This window comes from Aedes albopictus, chromosome 2, assembly GCF_035046485.1.
Source record: "Aedes albopictus strain Foshan chromosome 2, AalbF5, whole genome shotgun sequence".
NCBI classification, from domain to species: domain Eukaryota; kingdom Metazoa; phylum Arthropoda; class Insecta; order Diptera; family Culicidae; genus Aedes; species Aedes albopictus.
In genome coordinates, this window is record NC_085137.1 from 296,901,136 (window position 1) to 296,922,679 (window position 21,544).

General features: G+C 38.9%; 1 protein-coding gene across 1 annotated transcript; it reads right to left on the reverse strand.

The window, feature by feature from the left end:
• Window positions 1-14,447: 14,447 nt before the first annotated feature.
• Window positions 14,448-19,822, reverse strand: LOC109430633 (POU domain protein CF1A). The gene is given in 1 exon segment (XM_062852112.1): window positions 14,448-19,822. A coding segment is annotated over 1 exon segment (1,608 nt). The 5' UTR covers window positions 16,489-19,822; the 3' UTR covers window positions 14,448-14,880.
• Window positions 19,823-21,544: the final 1,722 nt, after the last annotated feature.

Consider the following 21,544-nt stretch of genomic DNA (forward strand, 5'->3'; position numbering starts at 1 on the left):
TAAAGTTACTTTGTAGCCAACAAGGTATCAAGGTAGGTAATCATTATAAACAGAATTTTTCCTTGAAAATCTTAACAATATTTTGCAAAACTTATTCTCGCGTGCATTTTAGCTGGAATCTGGCCAGTTAACAAAAAATGTTTGGTTTTCAATCAGATTATCGATAATGGCACAGATATAAGTGTCATGTTGATTAAGCCATGCTAAGTTAGAGTTTTGGTAATTTTCTCCAAGAATCCTTCGTCAATCATGCGATATAAAACATATGTCGATAAATCAGTATGATATAAATGAAATAATTATTCGTTTTTGACCTGAACCAAGACGATCAAGTGCCGGGCTTTGTTCAATTCAAAAAAGGTTTTATTCTTTCGATACACTAGGGACCATATACAATTGACTGGCGCTTGAAGCATCTGTGGCAAAAAAAGAAAAACAGTCTGCAGTAGATTTTTTAAATTATTCACTTTTTGACTTTTATAGGTGAGTTGAGTTTAATTATTGCTACTTCCTCAGGACTGAAAACGTTTAATGAGAACCGCTGCCGTCAAAAATTCATGATGGTTTCGAAAATACTACATTCGCAGAACAGTTTGCTTTTAGACAATCAGACGCAACACGTAATTATTTATTACACCAACGAATCTAACCTAAAAATGACTGACAATTCTCATGTCATTTTGACAGATGTAACATGAGCATGAAAAGGACGGCAACAAGATCGATAAAGTAGATTATGCTATCCGTCTTTTTCGTGTATGTGTGTGGTCTGTTAAAATGACCTGTGAATTGTCAAACATTTTCATGGCTAGCTTTGCTGGTGTAATAAAGAATTGGGTGAAATGATTCAGATCAATGATGCACTAATTGCAATCAAGTGAGCGTAGGAGCAATAAAATGCAAATGTTCAAATCCATCGAGCTACAAGGAGTTTTTCAACGTATGCTTTTCAAAAACTCGCCCTCGCAATGATGATTTTTGAAGACTGCTATTTTGAGTAACATGTTTCACATTTGTATTCGTGAAGTGAAATTTTGTGAGGGACTGGGGCTATGACCCGTCTCTGGATTGATTATATGTACATAATAGTGGGTCATCGTTTGTATGGAAAAATGAAAAATTCAATGGTATCCCATCAGATCAAAGCTTTTTTGATCCCATTTCAGGACCCAAATAAGTGTGCAAAATTTGGGCACGATTGATTATGTCTACGTTTTGCGCATCGCGTTTGAAGTTTGTATGGGATTTTACATGGGAAAACACACTTTTTTGCATTTCTCTCATAACAAGCTGAATTTTTTCTAAAACCATATAACCGATAAAGTAAAAACATAGCCTAGGGTGTCCTGAAAAACTTTGTCGAAGGCCGCGAAGTGATCTGATGCTTATGAAAAAAGTTAAAGCGTTGGCATTGCTTGGCGAAACAGCATGATTTTGTTGCTATTGTTATTCCTTTACATATTAAAACATAAACACATGCATGCGGTTCGTTGGTTATAACTATTTTCACAAGCATCGGATCGCTTTGCGGTCTTCAACAAAGTCTTTCAGAACATCCTAGGCTATCATTTAATAGTATCAGTTAAAAAGTTTTAGACAAACTTTTTCAACTTATGGCAAAAATGCAAAAAAGTATGTTTTCCCATACAAATTTCAATTGCAATGCGCAAAGTGTAGACACAACTGATCGTGCTCAAATTTTGCACAGATACTCAGGACCCGAAACGAAACCAGAAAAGCTTTGATCTGAGAAAACGGTTCCGATGACCCACACTAATATAATCCTTACATATGATAACTTTTTACTGTTGTGAAATTTGCACCCATTCAGACTCGGTCCAAATTCATTATTATCACAGTCGAATTTCGCAAAATTTTGTTGTGGCTAACGTACGCGTGGTCGATTGAGCTCACGACAGGGTCGTCTACTGCCAACAGTTACCTGCAATAAGTTTGATTCGTGTGAAATGTTGCTGGAAAACGACAATTCATTGTATTTTCAAATTATCACATAAAAGTCGAAACATAAATGAAAACCCAATATTTCAAATATTTTTACAAAGTATAGCTGTACAATACGAACAAGAAGATCCAAAGATCATTGATTCGTGCATACTTACCAACCACAAACCATCGAATTGCATTCTAGCACACCATGCTTGCTCATACTTGCTATAGCATCAACAACGACAACTTCGCCCAAAACAAAAAGGTAAACCTAGACCTATACTCACCCTTCCACGCAACACGGCACCCTTGGTCGGCGGCGTGGTGCAAACAAAAACCACCTCCATCATCATTAAAATGGCGACAGAGTCTCGATGATGACACTGCCACCGTGTGTCGTGAGTGACACTACACCACCGTCGACGGTCTCTTCCATGTGGCTGTGGAGACGGCAATGACGACACCCGCCGTCGTCCCGTTGACAATGACAAACTCCGTGGGGGAGCCAGACACTAATACAAGAACGGTACGCACTTTTTTATAGTCGTCGGTTGCAATACAATCTGCGAAAGCATAAATTCAAGTTGCCGGCGGTAGATTTTGCGCTCCCCAACACACAGATATGAAGCGCTCTCAGGAAGCCATGTGTTGTTGCCACGACATGGTTTCTATGGTTACCACCTTACGCCCACCCACCCTTTGAACCTCCTGCCGCCTGCCGGTGCGACGCAAATCTTGCATCACTAAACCCCCCAAAATGGGGAGCAGCGACGGACGCTTTGGCGATGACGATGATGGCGGTGATGATAGGACACACATAACACAGCATCCTTCGAAGAGCGAGCTCACACCAACTAACAATGACGACGACGACGATTACGAGAGGAAAACCGGCGGAAGTGCCAGGTATTCGGAGGTGCTCCCCTCGCTGAACTCGCTCTTCCCGGGAATGTATCTTTCCGATTTTCCGAATTTTGTCGGTGTGTTGGTGACGCTGCTGGCTGGCTGGCTCACTGGCTGACTGCTCTGCTCTGCTAACCACCGTGTACAAGAGGAATGTGATGCAAAATCGAGGAAAATCTATTACCGCCTGCCATTTGGCCAACCAACACAACAGCAGCGCCACAACAAGCCTCGCACAGATGGAAAAGTTGAAAAAGTTTTAAAGGGCATTCTCTTGTCTTCTTTTTTTTTGTTGTTGGTTCCTGCTTTCCCGCTGCCGGGATGAAGCAAATCAAAGCAAGCTGAGTGGTTTTGTTTTCATCATAAATATTTTTAATAAAATTGGTTTTCTTGTTGCCTTTTGTGTATAATAATTATAATAGAATAATAATAACTCTAATAATTAATTACTTAGCTTAATCCTTTTCTCTGTTTGTGTTTCCTTGTCACATTTTTGTTTTCACTAAATCAGTAAACATAATCTTTGCAATAATCGATCGAACGTAATTTTCATACTAACCGAATCCTGACCTATTATATCCGAAACGAACAATTTGGAATGTCGAGTAAATTTCCTTGGAATGTTTGCAAAGCTATCCACTGTGAATAGAACATTTGATTCTGCTTGTTTGTATAACTATCGCTAGTTAGTACCGATTTTGATTAAACGAAACTAAGTTACGAAAAACACAGAAAAACACTAATGAGTTCAATGAGAAAATTCTTGAACCATTACATCGCAACGAAAACTAAAGGTGAACTGAGCGCAAACGGCTTTCTACAATTATTTACAGTCGACAAACTCATAAGAGATTTGTTTACACGTTTTTTTATTTGTATTATTCTTCTCCACACATTATCAAAGGGGACTGGTTGTGTTCTGTTCATTTCTACACTTAGTATTCTGCTTGTTATGCGGGATTTTTGTTTACTTTTGCTCGATAATTAAGTGTAATGTACTGTTTTTATTCTTCTCTCTTCGACTTACTTACATTTGCGCATGACTTCATTTGTTTTACTTAAACTCTTATTAAGTTTAATCATGTTTCACGACTTCACAATTAACTAATCGTAGAATTATAAGCTTGTTTGTTGTCTCTCTTGTCTAAACTTTGTTGTCGTGTTTTCGTTTACTTGCTTTCTACACATTAAATAACAAAAATAAGATCTCGATTACACACATATGCTTTTGATTCCCGAACGTGGTTTTTAACACAGAAAAAAAGTTAAGTCAAAATTTCCGTTACATTCAATCGCTAGCATTGCTCGCGCGAGAAACAAAAACAACAAAATATTAGAATGTTTGTTCTTTTTGACTAAAACGTAACAGAACCAAAACAAACAAAACTGATCTAGATGAGCAGCGGAATGGGTTTTGGGGGGATTCTTAACTAGCGTGGCACACATCAGACATCCTTCCGATCCGACTAGCTGGGTGATGGGTGGTGTATCTGAGTGTGTTTGTGGTTGGGTTGTTTACTGGCCCGAAATGATGAGACAAAACGTGAATACCGATCGACGAAACAACCTAAGAGGGGAAACGATTCTACGGTCGTAAATTTTATTTTTGCTTAATAGTTTTACCCTGTGTTTTTATCATGTTTTTAACCTAGTCGTTTTAAATATTTAGTTTCCGTAAATTTCGTTTCTTTTTTTTTCGTATATGAATCGACGACACAAGACAATGATCGAAGTGGAACGTAAACAGGCTGGCCATTCAGAGGGGGACGTTTTCATAACCACAAGATGAATCATTCGTTTGAGAAACTACATAAGTTTAACTAACGGGTTCTTAAGGAAATAATCGAAACTGTTTTTATAAAAAAAAAAGTACATGAAATCTTCCGCCTCTCGATCAGAAGAACATAACATAACATTAGTGTTATATGAGTGATATCAAAATCTGTTATTAGTTTGGTGGTAATAAGAGAGAATTCGCAGTAAAAAACTACAAAGAAATGTTCAGGAAATAGCAAATATGCTACGATTTCCATTGTTTCAAAACTGTGTCAATACAAAGTTTGCTATTCGTGCCCTCCTGCGTAGTTATAAAAACTGAAGTATTTACGTCCCAACAATTTAGTATTTTAGCTTTTAGTTTATGCAAAGCAATAACAGCAGTTGGTATCCAAATATTCACTTCTGATCGAGATTCGTAGAAAAACACAAGTGAGGGGAAAGATTTAATACTTGTGAGCAACTTTTGGATTGAAGATCTGATAGAATTGGTAGATTTATAGTTGAGTCTTCCATAAGGTACTGCCGTTCACTTAACGTCTGCCGTAAATTCTTAGTTGTCTTCCAACCAGTTTCATATATTCACAGTGTATGAAAAACTTTTTTTAGATTCTTGCCACATACACATCTTGAACTCCATTGAATGTAAGGCAACCAAGAAGTTATGGTGGGGTTAATGTAAATAACAGAGATTTGTAATGGGACCCAACTATATCGAACAAACGGTTTTTAATGAATTCTTTACAAAAAATAAGTTTTCTGCGTTTGTTTAACTTATGCGATTTCCCAAACCAATCATTCGATTACACTCTACGCTCGGATTTGTGGGAAAGTTTGACTAAAAAAACAAAAATAAGCTCTCAAAATGTTTCCATGCGATACTGTGAAAACATTTGTTGAATAAGCAGCAGTGAATCTGCCACTTGATAAGAATTAATATCGAAAATTACGCTGAATAATGTACATATACCATTTGTGGAGCGAGCGGATCTGATGTGATGGTTGAAACACGTGACTTCCACGCCAAGAACATCAGAACGAATTCCACTCCCGACAAAATCACAAAACGTGAGCTCTTCGTTCGGAAAGAAAGTAAAAGGTGGGCCCAGAGATTGAGTTGCCTTGGGCTGAAAATCTCGTTAACAAAGACAAACAAAAATGTTTACCATTTGAAAATCGACTCCTAACAATATGTTTATTTTTTTTTATGCATAAATTGTAATGGAAAATTTGAAAGATTCGAAGTATGTGATATTTTGAATTCTGTCCATCCTTCCGAATCAGATTTTAAGTATCTGAGTCATCTACAATTAGAATATTATTTCAGAAAATGTATCATCCATTGGGTTTAAAAGTTAAAGTGGTTCAACTCGAGGGGACTTGTTGTCAAAATATTTAAGGAATCATTGAACAGTCAGTCATTTTATCATGCTATTCATAGGAAGCAACCCATAATTGTGGGTGATCCATAATCGCACTATTTCTGTGAATCTTAAAATCAGAGCATCAATTCCGAAGGTTTCTTAGCGAAGTTACAGACTTTGACAGAAAATAGCTTTGCCGTTTTCTACTACTCATTGTGTTTTTCTTATTGGTGTTACGATCCAACTAGGCAATATGGGCCTAACCGTGGTTATTAGACAAAACTAAGAAAAAGTTCTGATTCTTAATGCCTTCATAGATTCCTTACCAGATATTCAGCAAATTCAAACCAAAACCATGGATAAAGTTCTTAATATTCGTTCAATGGTGATATTCGTGGATAATAATATGAATTATTAAATGTTGCATAGAAAACTGCCAGACGTTTCCCTGGCCATCAGTTAGGCAACTTGTATGTAACTAAGGAGCTAGGCTAAGGACCTCACGAGAATTACCCCAAGGATTTGCATGGAGTTCAATGGAAGAACAACAACATGCCATCTGTGGAACGGACCTGGTGTGATGGTTAGAACACTTGACTATCACGCCGAGAACCTGGGATCGAATCCCACTCCCGACAAACTCACAAAATGTGAGTTCTTCTTTCGGAAAGGAAGTACAGCGTGGGTCCCGAGATGAACTAGCCTAAGGCCTAAAAACCTCGTTAATACAGATAAAAAAAACACGCCGTCTACAAGATTCACTTGGTTCAATAAAAAAATCTTAAATTTTGGATTTCGTCTCAGTTTACCATGTTGATTCAGAATATACAATGGAGAATCCAAACAATTGGTAAAATCAAAAAGTAATCTTTGGATGGAATTGAAAGATCCATAAAATAGTTTCTGAGAAATCATATGAATAAAATTCCTGATAGACTCCAGTGTGATCGTTGTATACATTTTTGTGGAAGCCCTAGAGCCATTCGAAGCAGCATTTCTGTTGCTAAAAAATTCATAAAAGTATTTTGAGTAATCGTTTGTGGAATTTCAAGAGGAATACCTCGATTATTTTCTGGCGAAACTGGCATCAGTGAAGCAGACCTGGTTTTTCTCTTTATCTACGTTCCAACTGGAACTTGGCCTGCCTCACTTCAACTTAGTGTTCTTCTAGCAGTTCCACAGTTATTAATTGAAGGGCTTCCTTTGCCTGCCATTGCATAAATTTGTATATTGTGAGGCAAGTACAATGATACACTATGCCCAGGGAAGCCGAGAAAAGTTCCCAACCGGAACGGGAATCGAATCCGCCGTCTCCGGATTGGCGATCCATAGATTTATCCACTAGGCTAACTGGAGACCCCCAGGAGGAGACCCAGGAGCAGACCTGGTGTGATGGCCAAAACACATGTCTTCCACACCGAGGACCTGGGCTCGAATACCGCTCCCGACAAACTCACAAAATATATGGTTTCTCTCTTCGGAAAGGAGAATAAGTCGTGAAATAAAAAGATAAAATAATTACTGCTTTAGATATCGTTTAATTTTTTTAGCTTTTCATCTGGTCCGAAATTCACATTTTTATCAATTGCTATATGCGAATTATCGAAAATAAATTAAAAAACTGAAGCGAAATCAAAGCAACACAATATTCAGACAACATAACATCCACCCACCTACACCACACCGCGTTAATTTAAAACGAACAAAGACTGTATATCATATCGTGGTTTGTATACATAATAAGTTAACTGTCATTCAAACGGATCTTCCGAGAATGAGTGATGCTTTTTGAATGTTTGATGTGTAAAAATCTAAACTCTTTGTGCAATTATTGAGTGTACCAATTCACAAATTCATTCTAAAAATCTCCACCACTGATTGAATTCTTGAGGCAGTTTCTAAAAGAATCATTAAAAGCAGTCATGGAGAAATTTTTGGAAAAATTTCAGAATTTTAATTCGAAAAATTCATAGAAAAAAGTCCTGAATCAGGCCCAGCAAATTTTCCAAAATTTCGTTGGGGAGTTATTCCTTTTTCAATCGCTGGAGTAAATTTCAACGAAATCTGTAATATTGCCTGCCACAATGTTTCATAACATTACCAAAAAAAACCTTGAGAATTGTTGATAAAGTACTGCTGAGATTCGAGATGGACTATTGTTGAAATTTTCAAAAAGAACCTCCAACTGAAAATTTGAATTAATTTTAGAAGATCTAGGAAGACTTTTTCAAGTAGGGGGGGTGGGGGTAAGACGGACATGTTTAGGAAACACTCTATTTTGACAGTGTAAACAATGCGATAATTAAAATTTTATTTCCATAATATATATGTACTTCAACTAAGGTATTTAACAGTCTGCAAGCCGATTTTGCAATAAAATTTGATTTTCCATGACTTTTGAGATAATTAAAAAGTGATCTCCAAATGTATGTTTTTCAACAGTGTGGGTAAGACGGACCGGTAGGGTGGGTAAGATGGACACGTTTGGAAATTTAGCTAATACGCCTCTAATTGTGTTGAATGATGATTGTGGCCGTTTGTATTCGGTAGATCAATCATAGTAGAATCTAAATTTGGCCTAAAATCTCTTAGCGAAACGTGTTTTTGCAAATTAAAATCTGTTTTGTAAATTGGAAACCTTCATAGACTGATAAACGCCTAACAGTATGCAATGCTCTGGTAATTTTACAAAGTTCAAACTGTTCCAACAACAAAAACTCTTATATAATGAATTTTTCAACAAAAAATCAATATGAAATGCTTTATACGGCTTCCACAATCATTTTGGTACTCCATAGATTTCAATCTGTGAACAATGTGTGGGTTTAATGTGTTTCTCATGGCACTATCAAAGTAACTCCAACACTGTCCGTCTTACCCACCCTCAAGGCGGACCGTCTTACCCCCACACAACGCAAAATATTCATTCCACCACCGTTATTCATAATCCATGAAATTTACCTGAATTTCGTTGTGTATAGGACGGAACAGTTTAAAACTACTGGGAAACTCAAAATAAAATGCAAAAACTTAGCAATTTAATGTTAAAAAGCTTATTTATTGCCGCCTCAAAATTAGATCCCAGCACAAAGCGTGTAGCCTGGTAAATGATTGATTATTTTTTGCACTTTTGACATATGTATTCTCTCATGGAGTGGTTCAATAATCATCAACTGATAAGAAGATAGAGTTAATCGTAAAAGAAAGTCAAATTTCAGCTCTTAAGTGACAAAACTAGTCAGTGGTCCGTCTTACCCACCCGGTCCGTCTTACCCCCACCCCCCTAACAGGTTTAAAAATTCTTATGATTCAAGCTCATGACAGAAAAGTGGTAAAATACTTTTTAATACTTGAACTAAACTTCCAACTGCTTTTTATTAAAGTAACCAACAAAAAGTGACAGCAAAATGTTCATAAATTAAAACAAAAAAAGGAAGATTTAAAAAAATACCATCCAGTAGAGTAAAGTGGAGCAAAAGATCGAGTGGGGCAAGAGTTTCTTTTGAAGTTTTTGAGCTCAATTCAAATTATTTCTTTCGGGTGTCAAGGTTGTTCGAACCCTTTTTGAAAAAGAGTCTTTCACTCCAAAAATTATGAAAATTGATCAATATTTCGAGAAGTTATGACAAAATGTTGGTTTTTGATCAAAAAATTGTAACATGCGATGGCCCTTCCAACGCATGGAATGAAATTTTAATGAAATCGAATTCGATATTTTATTTTGGGACGTAACTAGGTATATTTTGAAGATGCTCTAGCATGTATAACTTTTTGCAAAAAAGATTTAGAAATCGTATTTTACACACAGTGGGGCAAAAGTTCGAATTGTGGGGCAAAAGTTCGAGTCATGTGGCAACTTTAGGTAAAAACCTAAAATTCTACAAAATGTACATATTATCTCTGAGAGTGATGGAATTAGTGAGAAAATTCGATTAAAGTTGAAAAAAAAATTTGCTTTATCTCAATTTGGCGGAAATCTACTAATTTTTGGTGTAGTAAATTTAACCCTGATTTGGGTAAAATCTAAATCGAATTTTAAAGTGTATTCCAGTTCTAACATCAAATATTAAGTGGTTTCAAGTATTCCTATTACCAAAGTGTCAAAATAGTGTGCTACGGTTAGCGAAATTCCACATACACTAGATTCGAACTTTTGCCCCAGTGGTGGGGCAAGAGTTCGAATAAAACACACACATACAAAAAGTGTTGTAACTCAAAATTGAAAAGACACTTGGCGTAACTTTGTTCAGCAAAATTTTAGCTAATGAATGGTAGAATCAGCACACGGTATTTATTTATTTTGATCTGCTTCGATTTTTTGAAATAGATTGAATTTTCAACTAAGGTCGAACTTTTGCCCCACCTTACTCTACAGTTTTGCGAAGCTGGCAAATTTATTTGCTGCCAAATGTAATAGTTATTTGATACAGGTCCGACCCGGTTATCTGGAGTCGCGTATTATTTGGTGTACAAAATGTTATGCAAAGTTGAAATTTTGAATAATTTTGATTAGTTTGACAAAATGCCAAATTCATACAGCATTGCGTTCGCCAGATATATTTTTGGGAAGCTTCAGAACATTGAGCGGATAATCGAGTCCAACCTGATAGTACAGAAAAGGGAATGTTGATTAAAACCATCAATCATTTATAGATTTTATTTAGTACTTTCAAATGTTTTCTTTTGTGCGTATTTGAGATTGTCTGCAGTGAGTTTTTAAAAAGTTCATTGGAGTTCTTCTACAGGAGATTCAGCTTGAATTTCGTAGAAAGAATTTTAACAGAAAATAGGATATGAGTACCGTTCTTCAGCCTAGTTCAAAAACAAACTATTTAGGCACAGACTTAGTCCATTATTTTTGTTAACATGCATGCTTACTCCTTAAAAAAAAAAAAACAAAAATATAAAACACAAGAAATAGCGAATATTTGTGTCATTTCAGTTTATGGTGTAAAAGGGAATACTTTGCTTAATTTGAGTTCCGTACCTCTATATATTTTCTTAATGCATTCGTTATGAATTTCATGCATCATTCAACTGATCCTTAAAGATTATAAAATGTTAGGATTTGTTTTGGAAGGTATTTCATTTACCGACATAACTTGCCCAAGAAATGATCCACAATATTGGTAAAAAAATCCAAATGGTTTCCAAGAAATATAACGTGATTTGCTTATTTTTTTAATATCTTTTGCAACTTTCAATCTGGGGTGAAGATGATCAACCAATAACATAGCATTCTAAGAATTGAAAATTATTGAACAAACTAAATTTAATGACACTGAATCTGAATAAGTTTTTCAAATTCAGGCAGTCTTCTCATCAAGTTTTAATGCACATCCAAAAAAGTTATAATTTTATGTAAAATCTGTCACAATTGTCATAAAAACCTTCAAATATATTCACACAATTAATCCAAATTTCTTCCATTGAAACAGAATTGTGGCGTCCTCAGAGGTTGAAGGACGAGAATCCCATAGTGATCAACTTCACCCCGCTGAGAAACTCTACCGTTGTAGCGTTGGTACCATCTACTTATACTAAACGATCGAAAAATCCGATCGAAAAATTAACGCCGTAAATATTAGTGTAAGAATATGGCGCTCTTGGTGATAATTGTAGGAAAATCAAATGATCTACAAGTTTGTCAAACACCACATTTTCTTACTAGGCTTCTGAACTTAGTCATAGACAAATGTGTCGAACGATTGCCATATTTTCGAAATCATCCTTGATTTTCTCCATAGCTTTATAAATCTTGCTTTCAAAAATTTATAGAACATGAGAATGTATTTTTCATAATGTGTAGGTATATGACTGCATAAAACAAAATCCATAAAATTTTCATCAAGCTTTGATTGGATTTATGCATTTTTTTAGATTGAGTCAAAATAAAAGAAATTTGTTTACAATCAAAAACCAAGCAGTATAATCGTTATCAAGATTCTTAAGTATATTCTTATCAGTAAGAATATGTTAGCTGATGGACGACATGATTTCGATTTTTTTAAGAAGGGTTAAAACATCTGAAAGTGTGATCTGGCATTTTTTATCAATTCTTTCTAATTTTCAGAAATAACGCGTTGAAAATTATTCAAAAATTTTCCATTTCAAAATGGAATCCATACTGGCGAATGCATGTTAGTACACAGGGAAAATATTTGTCTAAAATGAAACCAGTGCTCAAACATCTTGTTTGACCCAATAGAATTTTCATTAGTGTCAAACTGATGTTTTTTCTTGAGTTCTTTCCTTGTCAAATATTTGACCCTGTGTTTTTGAATGAATTACAACGATATTGCACTTCATGTTTAGTCATGTTTAGGCAAATCGACCTGTTTTATTCGTTTCAAGGCAAAAACCATAATATTTAGATTTGATAGTTCTGTTTTATATCTAGGCAAGATGCTTTGTAACATTGGCAAAAATGCTCTCAGAAAATTACTGCAGACTGGAGATTTTCTTCTAGGTGTAATGGCATTAAGAAAAAGTCGCCAATAATAACTGAGGAGATGGCTTACTTATCTTTTCAGTTGTTTTGTATATTTTTGTAACGTTCACAACACAACCCATGGATGAAATAACGCTAATTGGAGAGTTGTTCATAACAAATGCTCAGAAAAATCATTTGATTGACTATATTCAAAAGCAATAATCATCTTCCACAAAACCGAGCTTAGAATTCAACGAGAGTAAAGCATTGACCATTTCTCGAAACCAACCTAAGGCAGTCCCTACCTGCATGCAAAGGAACAATTAACCCCTCAACGACGGTGGACGCGAAACTGAAGCAACGTACTCAATTAAAAAGAAATCAACCTTCTCTCAGTTGGTGCGTTTTTTTTTGCGCTGAAAAACAATAAGCAAAAATAATAGCTGCGTATGGAAAGTACACACCTGCCATCAGGCTGTCATTGCAAACTAACAAACGGCACTCTATACCAACGACGAAATGAAACATAATCTGAAGTAACTAGATGACCGATGAAAATGCTCAACTATAGGCATGGCTTTTACGGTTCTCGCTGTCGGTCACCTTACGCGAAAAAGCTATCAGAACCAGACCGACCGACCAGGTGGGGGGACGTTTTTTGCGACGAGGGACGAAAGAAAGGTTCTCATCCAAGGTAGAAAATAAAGCAAGGAATTTTCGTTTGGAATGTTTGCTTTTATTGTGGAGATACTCCGTTTTTCGTCGTGTGGTACTTACACAAGTTCCATTATACAAATATTGGTATTCTATGTTCTTGTAATTGTTTCGTACACTTTTTTCGGTATTTTCTTATATTTTCCAGATGATTCTATACAACTGCCTATTGGTTTGCTTTATACTGCATCCTCTCGGATGGATTGTTACAAATATTTTCTTGCATCTTTATCGTCCCTCTTTAATGATTCGGTATACAGCTGTGGACATTCGTGTTCGTGCTTACGATTCATACAACAAACCGAAATAAGAGTTCCTCGCCCAAACACTAATTCACCGGCAAGAGCATGCTTCACATGCTCTCTATCCGGAAATACCCGACTTAAGCGGTGTCAGGTAGACACCTCAAAAAAATAACTGTTTGCAAAGGCAATTCAAACCACTGATGGGAAAATCCTTGAAAATGCTCTTCGAGAAACCCATCAATATCCCTGCCCCTTGTTGACCCAGTAAATTTCGGGACCCACCCACCAAAAGGATCCGCACAGCAAACAGAAAGAAACCGAAACGGACCAGATGGGAACTCCGTCGGCGGGACTTATTTGCGATCCTTTGGTCAAGGTGTGAAAGTAACAAAAGAAAGAGGCCGAGACCTGAGAAAAAGCAATCATCACTAATCGGCCTGCCGTCGGCTTCGGGGGATCCGGGTCGTAAAAGGATACTACCGGAATTTCCTGAACAGGAAATTTCCCGCACGAGGCGCAGAAAGAACGCAGGAAGACGAAAGCTACACTTTCGGGCACATTGGGCAGCGACGGAGAAAAAGAACAAAACAAAGACGACGGCACAGAGCAGCGATACTTCAAAAATTTACGACACCATTACCTCTAGTGTACCGGGCTCAGGGTTATTCCCAAAGGTTCGCTGTTGCAGAGCAATTTTACGAGAATTTCTCACTTTTACTAAGCAGCTGGCAACAAAATTTCAGCTGCACCGTATCAAACTGGAAGTTTTAATAAGCACGACACTGCACTGTCAGCCGTCGGCCACTCGCTGCTAGCTTTTTTAGTCAGCGACAACGTTTCACCGTATCGCTCAGCCCTGAAGCCAAGTGCCGTCGCTGTTCGATATCAACACTCGCGGGTAAAGGGGCACATGTACTTACAGTTGAACAGGTTTTTCACTGGGACGGCGGAACGCTTATTTCGATCGACTATTGATGCTCGCTAGAACAAACTTGGTTGCACGTGGTTGTTTGGTTTCTTCGCCCGTTACATATCACTAGAACATATCTGGTTTTGCTCATGAAATTTCGCTTCATTCATTTCTATCTAGCTCTTGTTGTTTGTTTTGTTTTATTTTTTCGTTAGCTCATATATAAATTCTACTTTCTTTCATACTATGTTCATGTCTGGATTTTACGCCATTCTGATTATATTAAACTTACATCGTTACTCTCTTCTACATATTCTCGTCTATTTACAGGTAAACACAGTTTCGATCGAATTCTCACCAATTGGAATTACTTAAGTCACCACTTTTTGCTTGTATTTTTTAAAGTTTAAACTTTTATTTAAACAATTCATTTAGAGGGCATGAATTTATTTTCTATTTTACTAGCTTGCTTGTTTTTATTGGTTTCGTGTGTTTATGTTGCCGTTTTTTGTTTTGTTTGTTGTTGGGATGTTGTGGGAATGTGTCGTAGAGGGTGCGGCCGGAGCTTGTTCCAAGCTGACCGCGGGTTTAGTTGAGATATCGTGCACCAGTTGCAGGTCCGGATGGCCCGAACTGCAGAGTCCATTCTTGAAATATCCGCCTAGCATGCATCTGCTGCTGCTGCTGGTGATGCCGGTGATCTATGTACATTTGGGCGGCAGCAGCGGCCGCCGCCGACGACGAAGGTGACGCTCCTGAGGCGGCTGCTACTGTTCCAGCAGCCGTTGTGGACGACGACGACGTCGAAGACGGTGGCGAAGAGGTATTTGTGGTGGTCGATGCTAAGCTATAGCTATTCCCGGGGGCGGAGGAGACGGCAATGGCGGCATGTGGCTGCATAATTGCAGGATGATGGTGTATTGGTTGGAATGCCGCCGGATTATTGCTGGACTCCTGGTGCTCTGATTGCTAGTGGGCCGTAAGTTGGTGGTGCCCTCCGCCGCCCATACTCTGAGGGCTGAGCATGGGCGGGCTGTGGCTATGACTGTGGGTACCCATCGGACTACCATGCATATCGTGATGCGGATGATATCCATGGCCACCGTGGCCCATATGTCCGGGTGGCATTCCATCCATCATGTCGCCACCCATCGTGTTTGGTGGTGTCATTCGTTTCTCCTTCTGCCGTCGATTGCAGAACCATACTCGAACTACTTCCTTCTCTAGCTGGAGCGAATCGGCAAGTGAGGTAATTTCTTGGGCCGATGGTTTCGGCTGTTTGTGGAAGTGCTGTTCTAGGGCTCCCTTCACTGACACCTCAATGCTGGTCCGCTTTTTTCGTTTCCGACCCTGTGCGGCAATCTTATCGATGCTCGTTGGTGATCCCGTCGTCGAATCAGCCTCCTCTAGCCATTTCTGTAACAGTGGCTTTAGCTTGCACATATTCTTAAAACTTAACTGTAGAGCCTCAAATCGACATATCGTTGTTTGGGAGAATACATTGCCATAGAGGGTGCCCAGCGCTAGGCCTACGTCAGCTTGTGTAAATCCTAGCTTGATTCGTCTCTGTTTGAATTGCTTTGCAAACGCTTCTAGATCGTCAGATGTTGGGGTGTCTTCTTCGCCGGCACTCACGTCCCGATCACCTTGCAGGTGGTGGTGTGGTATATGTAGCTGGGGCGATTCACCTCGTAACGAGTGATGCAGAGGTGGTGCACTTTGGTGATGAGCAGGATGAGCAGGATGATGGAGCATGCCGTTCATCGCATGGTGGTACTGCAGAGGAGATCCTCCGGTGCTATAGTGCGTTGCAGGATGCACGGGTGCATGCCAAGGATGTGGCGATGCCATACCTTGTTGTGCTCGGGCTTGTTGCGATAAATGCATTTCCTGTTTAACGTCTGTCGCATGCGGGTGGGTATGTGGATGATGGGAGTGCAAACCCCATGGATCAGTCGGCTGAATGGCAGCCCATGGATTACCAACACCACCTAAGCCACCCGTCACTGAGCCCAAACCGGCCTGGTTTGGACTAGGACTAGAGGGCACATGGTGATGACTCTGGTGGTGGTGGTGATGATGCATATACTTCATCTCGTTGGCATCGGCTGCACTCCGCGGTGAGGATGTATGATATCCGCCGCCTAAGGCCATATCCAGCTCGCCACTGGATGACATGTACGTGGTGGCGGCCATCCCCACCGCTCTAGGGCTGTTAAGCCCTTCCACGCTGGCGGGGTAGGGCTCCAAATTTGGGCTCAGTTTTCCTATCTTATGAAATATGGCTCACTATCATAACACGCCTCAGCGGCACCGTAATATTCTATTCAGGACCAGCTTATCTCAGGTGCTGTTGGCTGTTCCGTTTTACTTTCAAGCTTCACCCGACAAAAAACTCGACCAGACTTGACCGAGCTCTCCAGCAACAACAGGTCTTCAATAACTTTTAGTTCTTGCTGACGATCCCACGAGGCACACAAAAAATGTCGATCACGTCAAAGTAATCAAATCGGAGACTTGTTTTGTTTGTCTTCCTCTTCCAGTTTCCACTCAACACCCGAAAGGCTGTATGTCTGTGTCGCGCTCTCAAGTCTATCGGTGAACCAACGCGCATATATCGATAATTCAATTCTCCAGTGCAGCTAGAATCGATCAATCATCTCTCAGGTGTGTTTGCTCCTTGCTAATAACTTCTCTTTTCTTCTCTCTAACTCTTTTGACTTGTTTTACTGGCGCTGGAATTTTACTGTATTTCGTTTTCTTATTTGTTCGCCGAACTCAACTTTATGTTCTTGATCACTTCGCGGATGCTGCCACTGCGCCTTTGTTGTTGTTGTTTTTGCTTGTTGCTACTGCGTCCCGCGAGAGTATACAAATTATGTAAATTTCTGTTTCTTCATTCAAGATTATTCAAATTAATTGAGGCATTTATTTGGGAACCTTTTTGCCGGCACCCATAAAGAACTCAACTTTCGTCGACGTACGAAAAAAAACGATCAAAACATAAACACACTTCAGCACATATCTTTCTCTTCGTATTAGATCACTTGCTATTCTGGTTTCTTCATGTCACCGGAACACTACCGGTGTCAAATATTACGCGCTCGTCGGCCTTCGATGTCACAAATTACAGATGATGGCTGAAACTTTATCAGCTGTGTTCCAAACCGTCAGGTACGTCTATCGATAAACTCGCAATTTTCTCAGCTTCAGCTTCAGCAGGTTCTCATGTGTTATTTCTTCCAATATTGATACTTTTCATAATCATCATTAGGATGTCACACTTGCGAAAATACGTTTCATCGCACTTTTGTTTCAAACCAACACTTTGCGTTCCACTGACCTACGGCTTCTAATTCGTATGCCTATATGCAGGAGAGCGTTCGCGTACACGGTCGATTTCGTGGTTCTCTTCTCAGTCGCGCACGTTTCGTTTGGATAATTCATCCAAATTGTTTTACGATCACCGAAAAACAGATTTCTCATCTGCTACGTCGTCCACCGTACTGTCATCGCGGGTTTTCCAGTTCGAGGCAAAACACTCTCCGAGCTCACATCGAGCAAAGAAACGTTGTGTGAAATAAAAAATAAATTAATAAATATACACGCACAATCGAGACATATACGTGCAAACGCTCCGAATCATAGAAGTTGACTAAACAATATATTCAACTATTCACCGCACTCGGTGTGGTTGCCGTGTCTCGCTCGATCATTTTTGTTGTCGCTCTTTCCACACACGAAACTACACAATCATAACCCGTACACTCATACCACCACATCAATCGTACTGCCGAACCATCAAGCGATCCGTTCAACCAGTTTGTTACGCTATCAACCATCCAAATTCCCCACACAACGACCCATGCAATCATCAACTCACCACGCAATCGAAACAAATTCACCTCATTCTGTACCTCATTCACGCGCTGCTTTTCATTGGTATATATCTATATCAACACCTCTCATTCGCAATGTGGCTCCGCCTCTTCTGGCATCTCTCTTCTTCCATTCTACACCTGTCCAACGCGTCAGACAAAGCCAGCAACTGCTAATCCCCCGTCTCTTTCTCACCAATTACCCACAGTACACCACACACCACCACATCACGCAACTTCTCCTCCCCGAGCTTTCTTCACCACAAACCCACCTTCAGGACTATCCCCGTCTCTATCCAACGATATTCACCATGCTCTGTTTACTCCCGCTGCCAATCCAGCGCGCGGTTTCGTTCCCGGCTACCGGGTCTTGTCACTTGCCAAACCAGAGCGCCAGAATGTGTTTGCTCAATGCTTCCACACAATGTCCGGACGGAGCGCTCTTCTTTGTGCGATGATTCCTTTGCTTCTTCTGCTGCGGCGCGTACCAAGTGGAATGACGGACAAGGTGGTGGTGAAATGTGCCCAGCAGGCAAAGAAAAACAGTACATGCGTACAGAGCGTTTTTACACCTACAACTAACCGTGTGCGGTCGTCGGTGGTACCGGGCTCCGGGTATGTAGCCAACCCGGACGGAGGAAGACCGTATAGAAGTAGCAGCCCCAACTAAAGCAGCCGCAGCAACAGCGGTGTGACAACCAGCAGCGCTTCATTTTGCTTTAGCCGGACCGGAACGCGAAAGAAGAACGCAACGGGAGAGAATGCTCTTTAGCGAGTGTTGGCCGGCGGATCGGATTCTATAGTACGGGTGACAGTGTTTTTTTTTATCTAGGAAATTAAGGGATATTTCAGGGAAAGGGCTTTTGTGGTTTTAGAATTTGTTGCATTTATTTGGAATTCCTGATGATTTTCTAAGAACCTGTGAGTAAAATTTGTGATTAATGCATCTGATGGTAAGTATTCTGTGAAGCATCTGTGATAACAGAATATTATGTCAGTGAGCCAAACATATAGCATGACTATCACAATACATCTATGCAGGTTTGTCATTCAAAATAGATTCAATGGATGGTTTCATAGTTTAAATCAGAAATGAAATATGATTTCATTATAATTGTATTGTGAAACAATTTAGTTTGGTTCTTGAGCAAATTCAGTGCATAACTTTTCTGATCATTCTGTTTGATATTTCCATGTCATGTTTGAACATCTCCTAATTATTGTTTATTGCGGAGATTTATAGATTCTGGCGCAAATGTTTGTTTACAATGCAAAACCATCGCCAAAGGTGTACTCAACAGCGCAGTGTGAAATATTCGCCAGCACACGGTCTGTTTTCACATCTGTGGGCCTACGTAAGAAAAATTCACGCAAACAATTCGCGCAGGAGTCTAAACAGGTGGAATCTCCGCAATATTGAACTGAAAATTATATTCGCTTCGAAAAAATAGGCGCCTTATTTTCGTAAACCAAAGAAATCCTTTTTCCAGGTTTGGCAGGTAGGTAATCTGAACAAAACCTGTGTTTTATGGAGCATGAGCTGCAGCTGCAAAAAACAAGTTTCTGAAAATAATGTTGTGATTTGAAAAAATGCTTCTAACGCATTGATTGAATGTTTTTTTGGTCTTTAGTCCAAAAATTCACTGGGTTGTGTTTTATTTTGCAATTTTATTCACATCGTTCTCATTGACCCTTCGACTTACTTGGACTAAGACAGTATAGAAGTGCAGAATTAACATAAGTAAAAGAAACACTTTTATAAAAACACAATGAAAAACATACCGGCTGAATAAGCCTTCTCTACAGTGCCCGGTTCTGGGGCAATTGCTACGGATAGAGTGATCTATGGCGCTTTTGGAATGCACCTACAACACTTGGCTAATAGTTGTTATCGAATGCTTTTTTAATGTTTCCCTGAATGTTTTTTTGACATATTTCACTCAACATTTCTTCCACGTTTTCCAAGATTCAGAAACAATCTCCTAATTATTACTTTGCGGTTTTTTAGGAATTTCAATTGGGATTCTCCAAAAATATTTTCTGAGTGCTGCATACAAAACGTCTACATTTTTTAAAGACTTTTCAAATACACATTTTTTATTTTTTTTTTTTATTATTTTTTTGTATAGGTGTCATTATTTATTTATAGAATTTAACATAGATCTTTAGAAACTTCTTTTCGGGTTAAAAAAAAACACTTTTTTAAACTTTTCATTAGGATTCATTTATTTCTTACAGTATTATTTATTTCTTCAACACAACTTGTTTTCGTGGAAACACTTCTTGAAATTTTAGAGTTTTTCAATATTCCATTCTCGCAGCAAATGTCAGGAGAAGTTTTCCACTGAGTCACTGGGCGTTGCCGGCTACTCCGTTGTCTAGAGTCATGCTTCCTTCAAAAACCGAATAACTTTGAAAAGCTGACGCTTTCAGCGTTTCACTGATGAGTTTAGATTTGGAATTTGTGTTTGTAAATATTATAAAATTATGCTGCACAACTGGCGCCTGACCCAGTGTGCAAAAGAGTCAAGATTTACAAAACTGCAGGTATCTATTGATAGGAGAAAAGAACATCTCTCAGTTTATGATGTGCTGTGTAAAAATGTCCTAGCTTGAGTTTCGTTTTCAAAATCAGTGGTTGAGAACATTGTAGAAAAATAAATTTCGTTACATAAATTAAAGATGGCAGCCGAAATCAATATGGTCTATTTATAAACATCCTTTTTGAACAACGTTTAGTTTTGAGGTAATTTTGAAGAAACTTTCGGATTGTAACAGCTGAGCGTTCACCAAAACCGAGGGGTCCGCAAAAATGTCGTGGCTCTAACTAACGGGGGATCCATCAATTTGAGTAACCAAATACATTTTTCTTACTTTTTTGACGACGATTTTCAGATAATCATCATCTAAAACAGTGATCACTAAGCTGCGGCCCGAAGATTTGGTGCAGCTCGTAAACTGATTTTGAAATAAACTAAAATATGGCCCGCTGAATGTTCCGTAATTTCAATCAGAAATTCACTATTTTAAAATATGTGTGTGAGAATGAAAATTATCTTCTTCTTCTTTCTGGCTCTACGACTCCACTGGGACTTGGCCTGCCTCGCTTCAACTTTGTGTTCTTTGAGCATTTCCACAGTTATTGAAGGGCTTCCTTTGCCTGCCATTCTTTATTACACCAACGAACCTAACCTCAAACTGACTGACAATTCTCAGGCCATTTTGATAGATGTAACATGAGCATGAAAAGGACAGCAACAAGATCGATAAAGTAGAATATATGATCCGTCTTTTTCGTGCATGTGTGTGGTCTGTCAAAATGGTCTGAGAACTGTCAAACATTTTCATGGCTTGCTTTTTTGGTGTAATGAAGA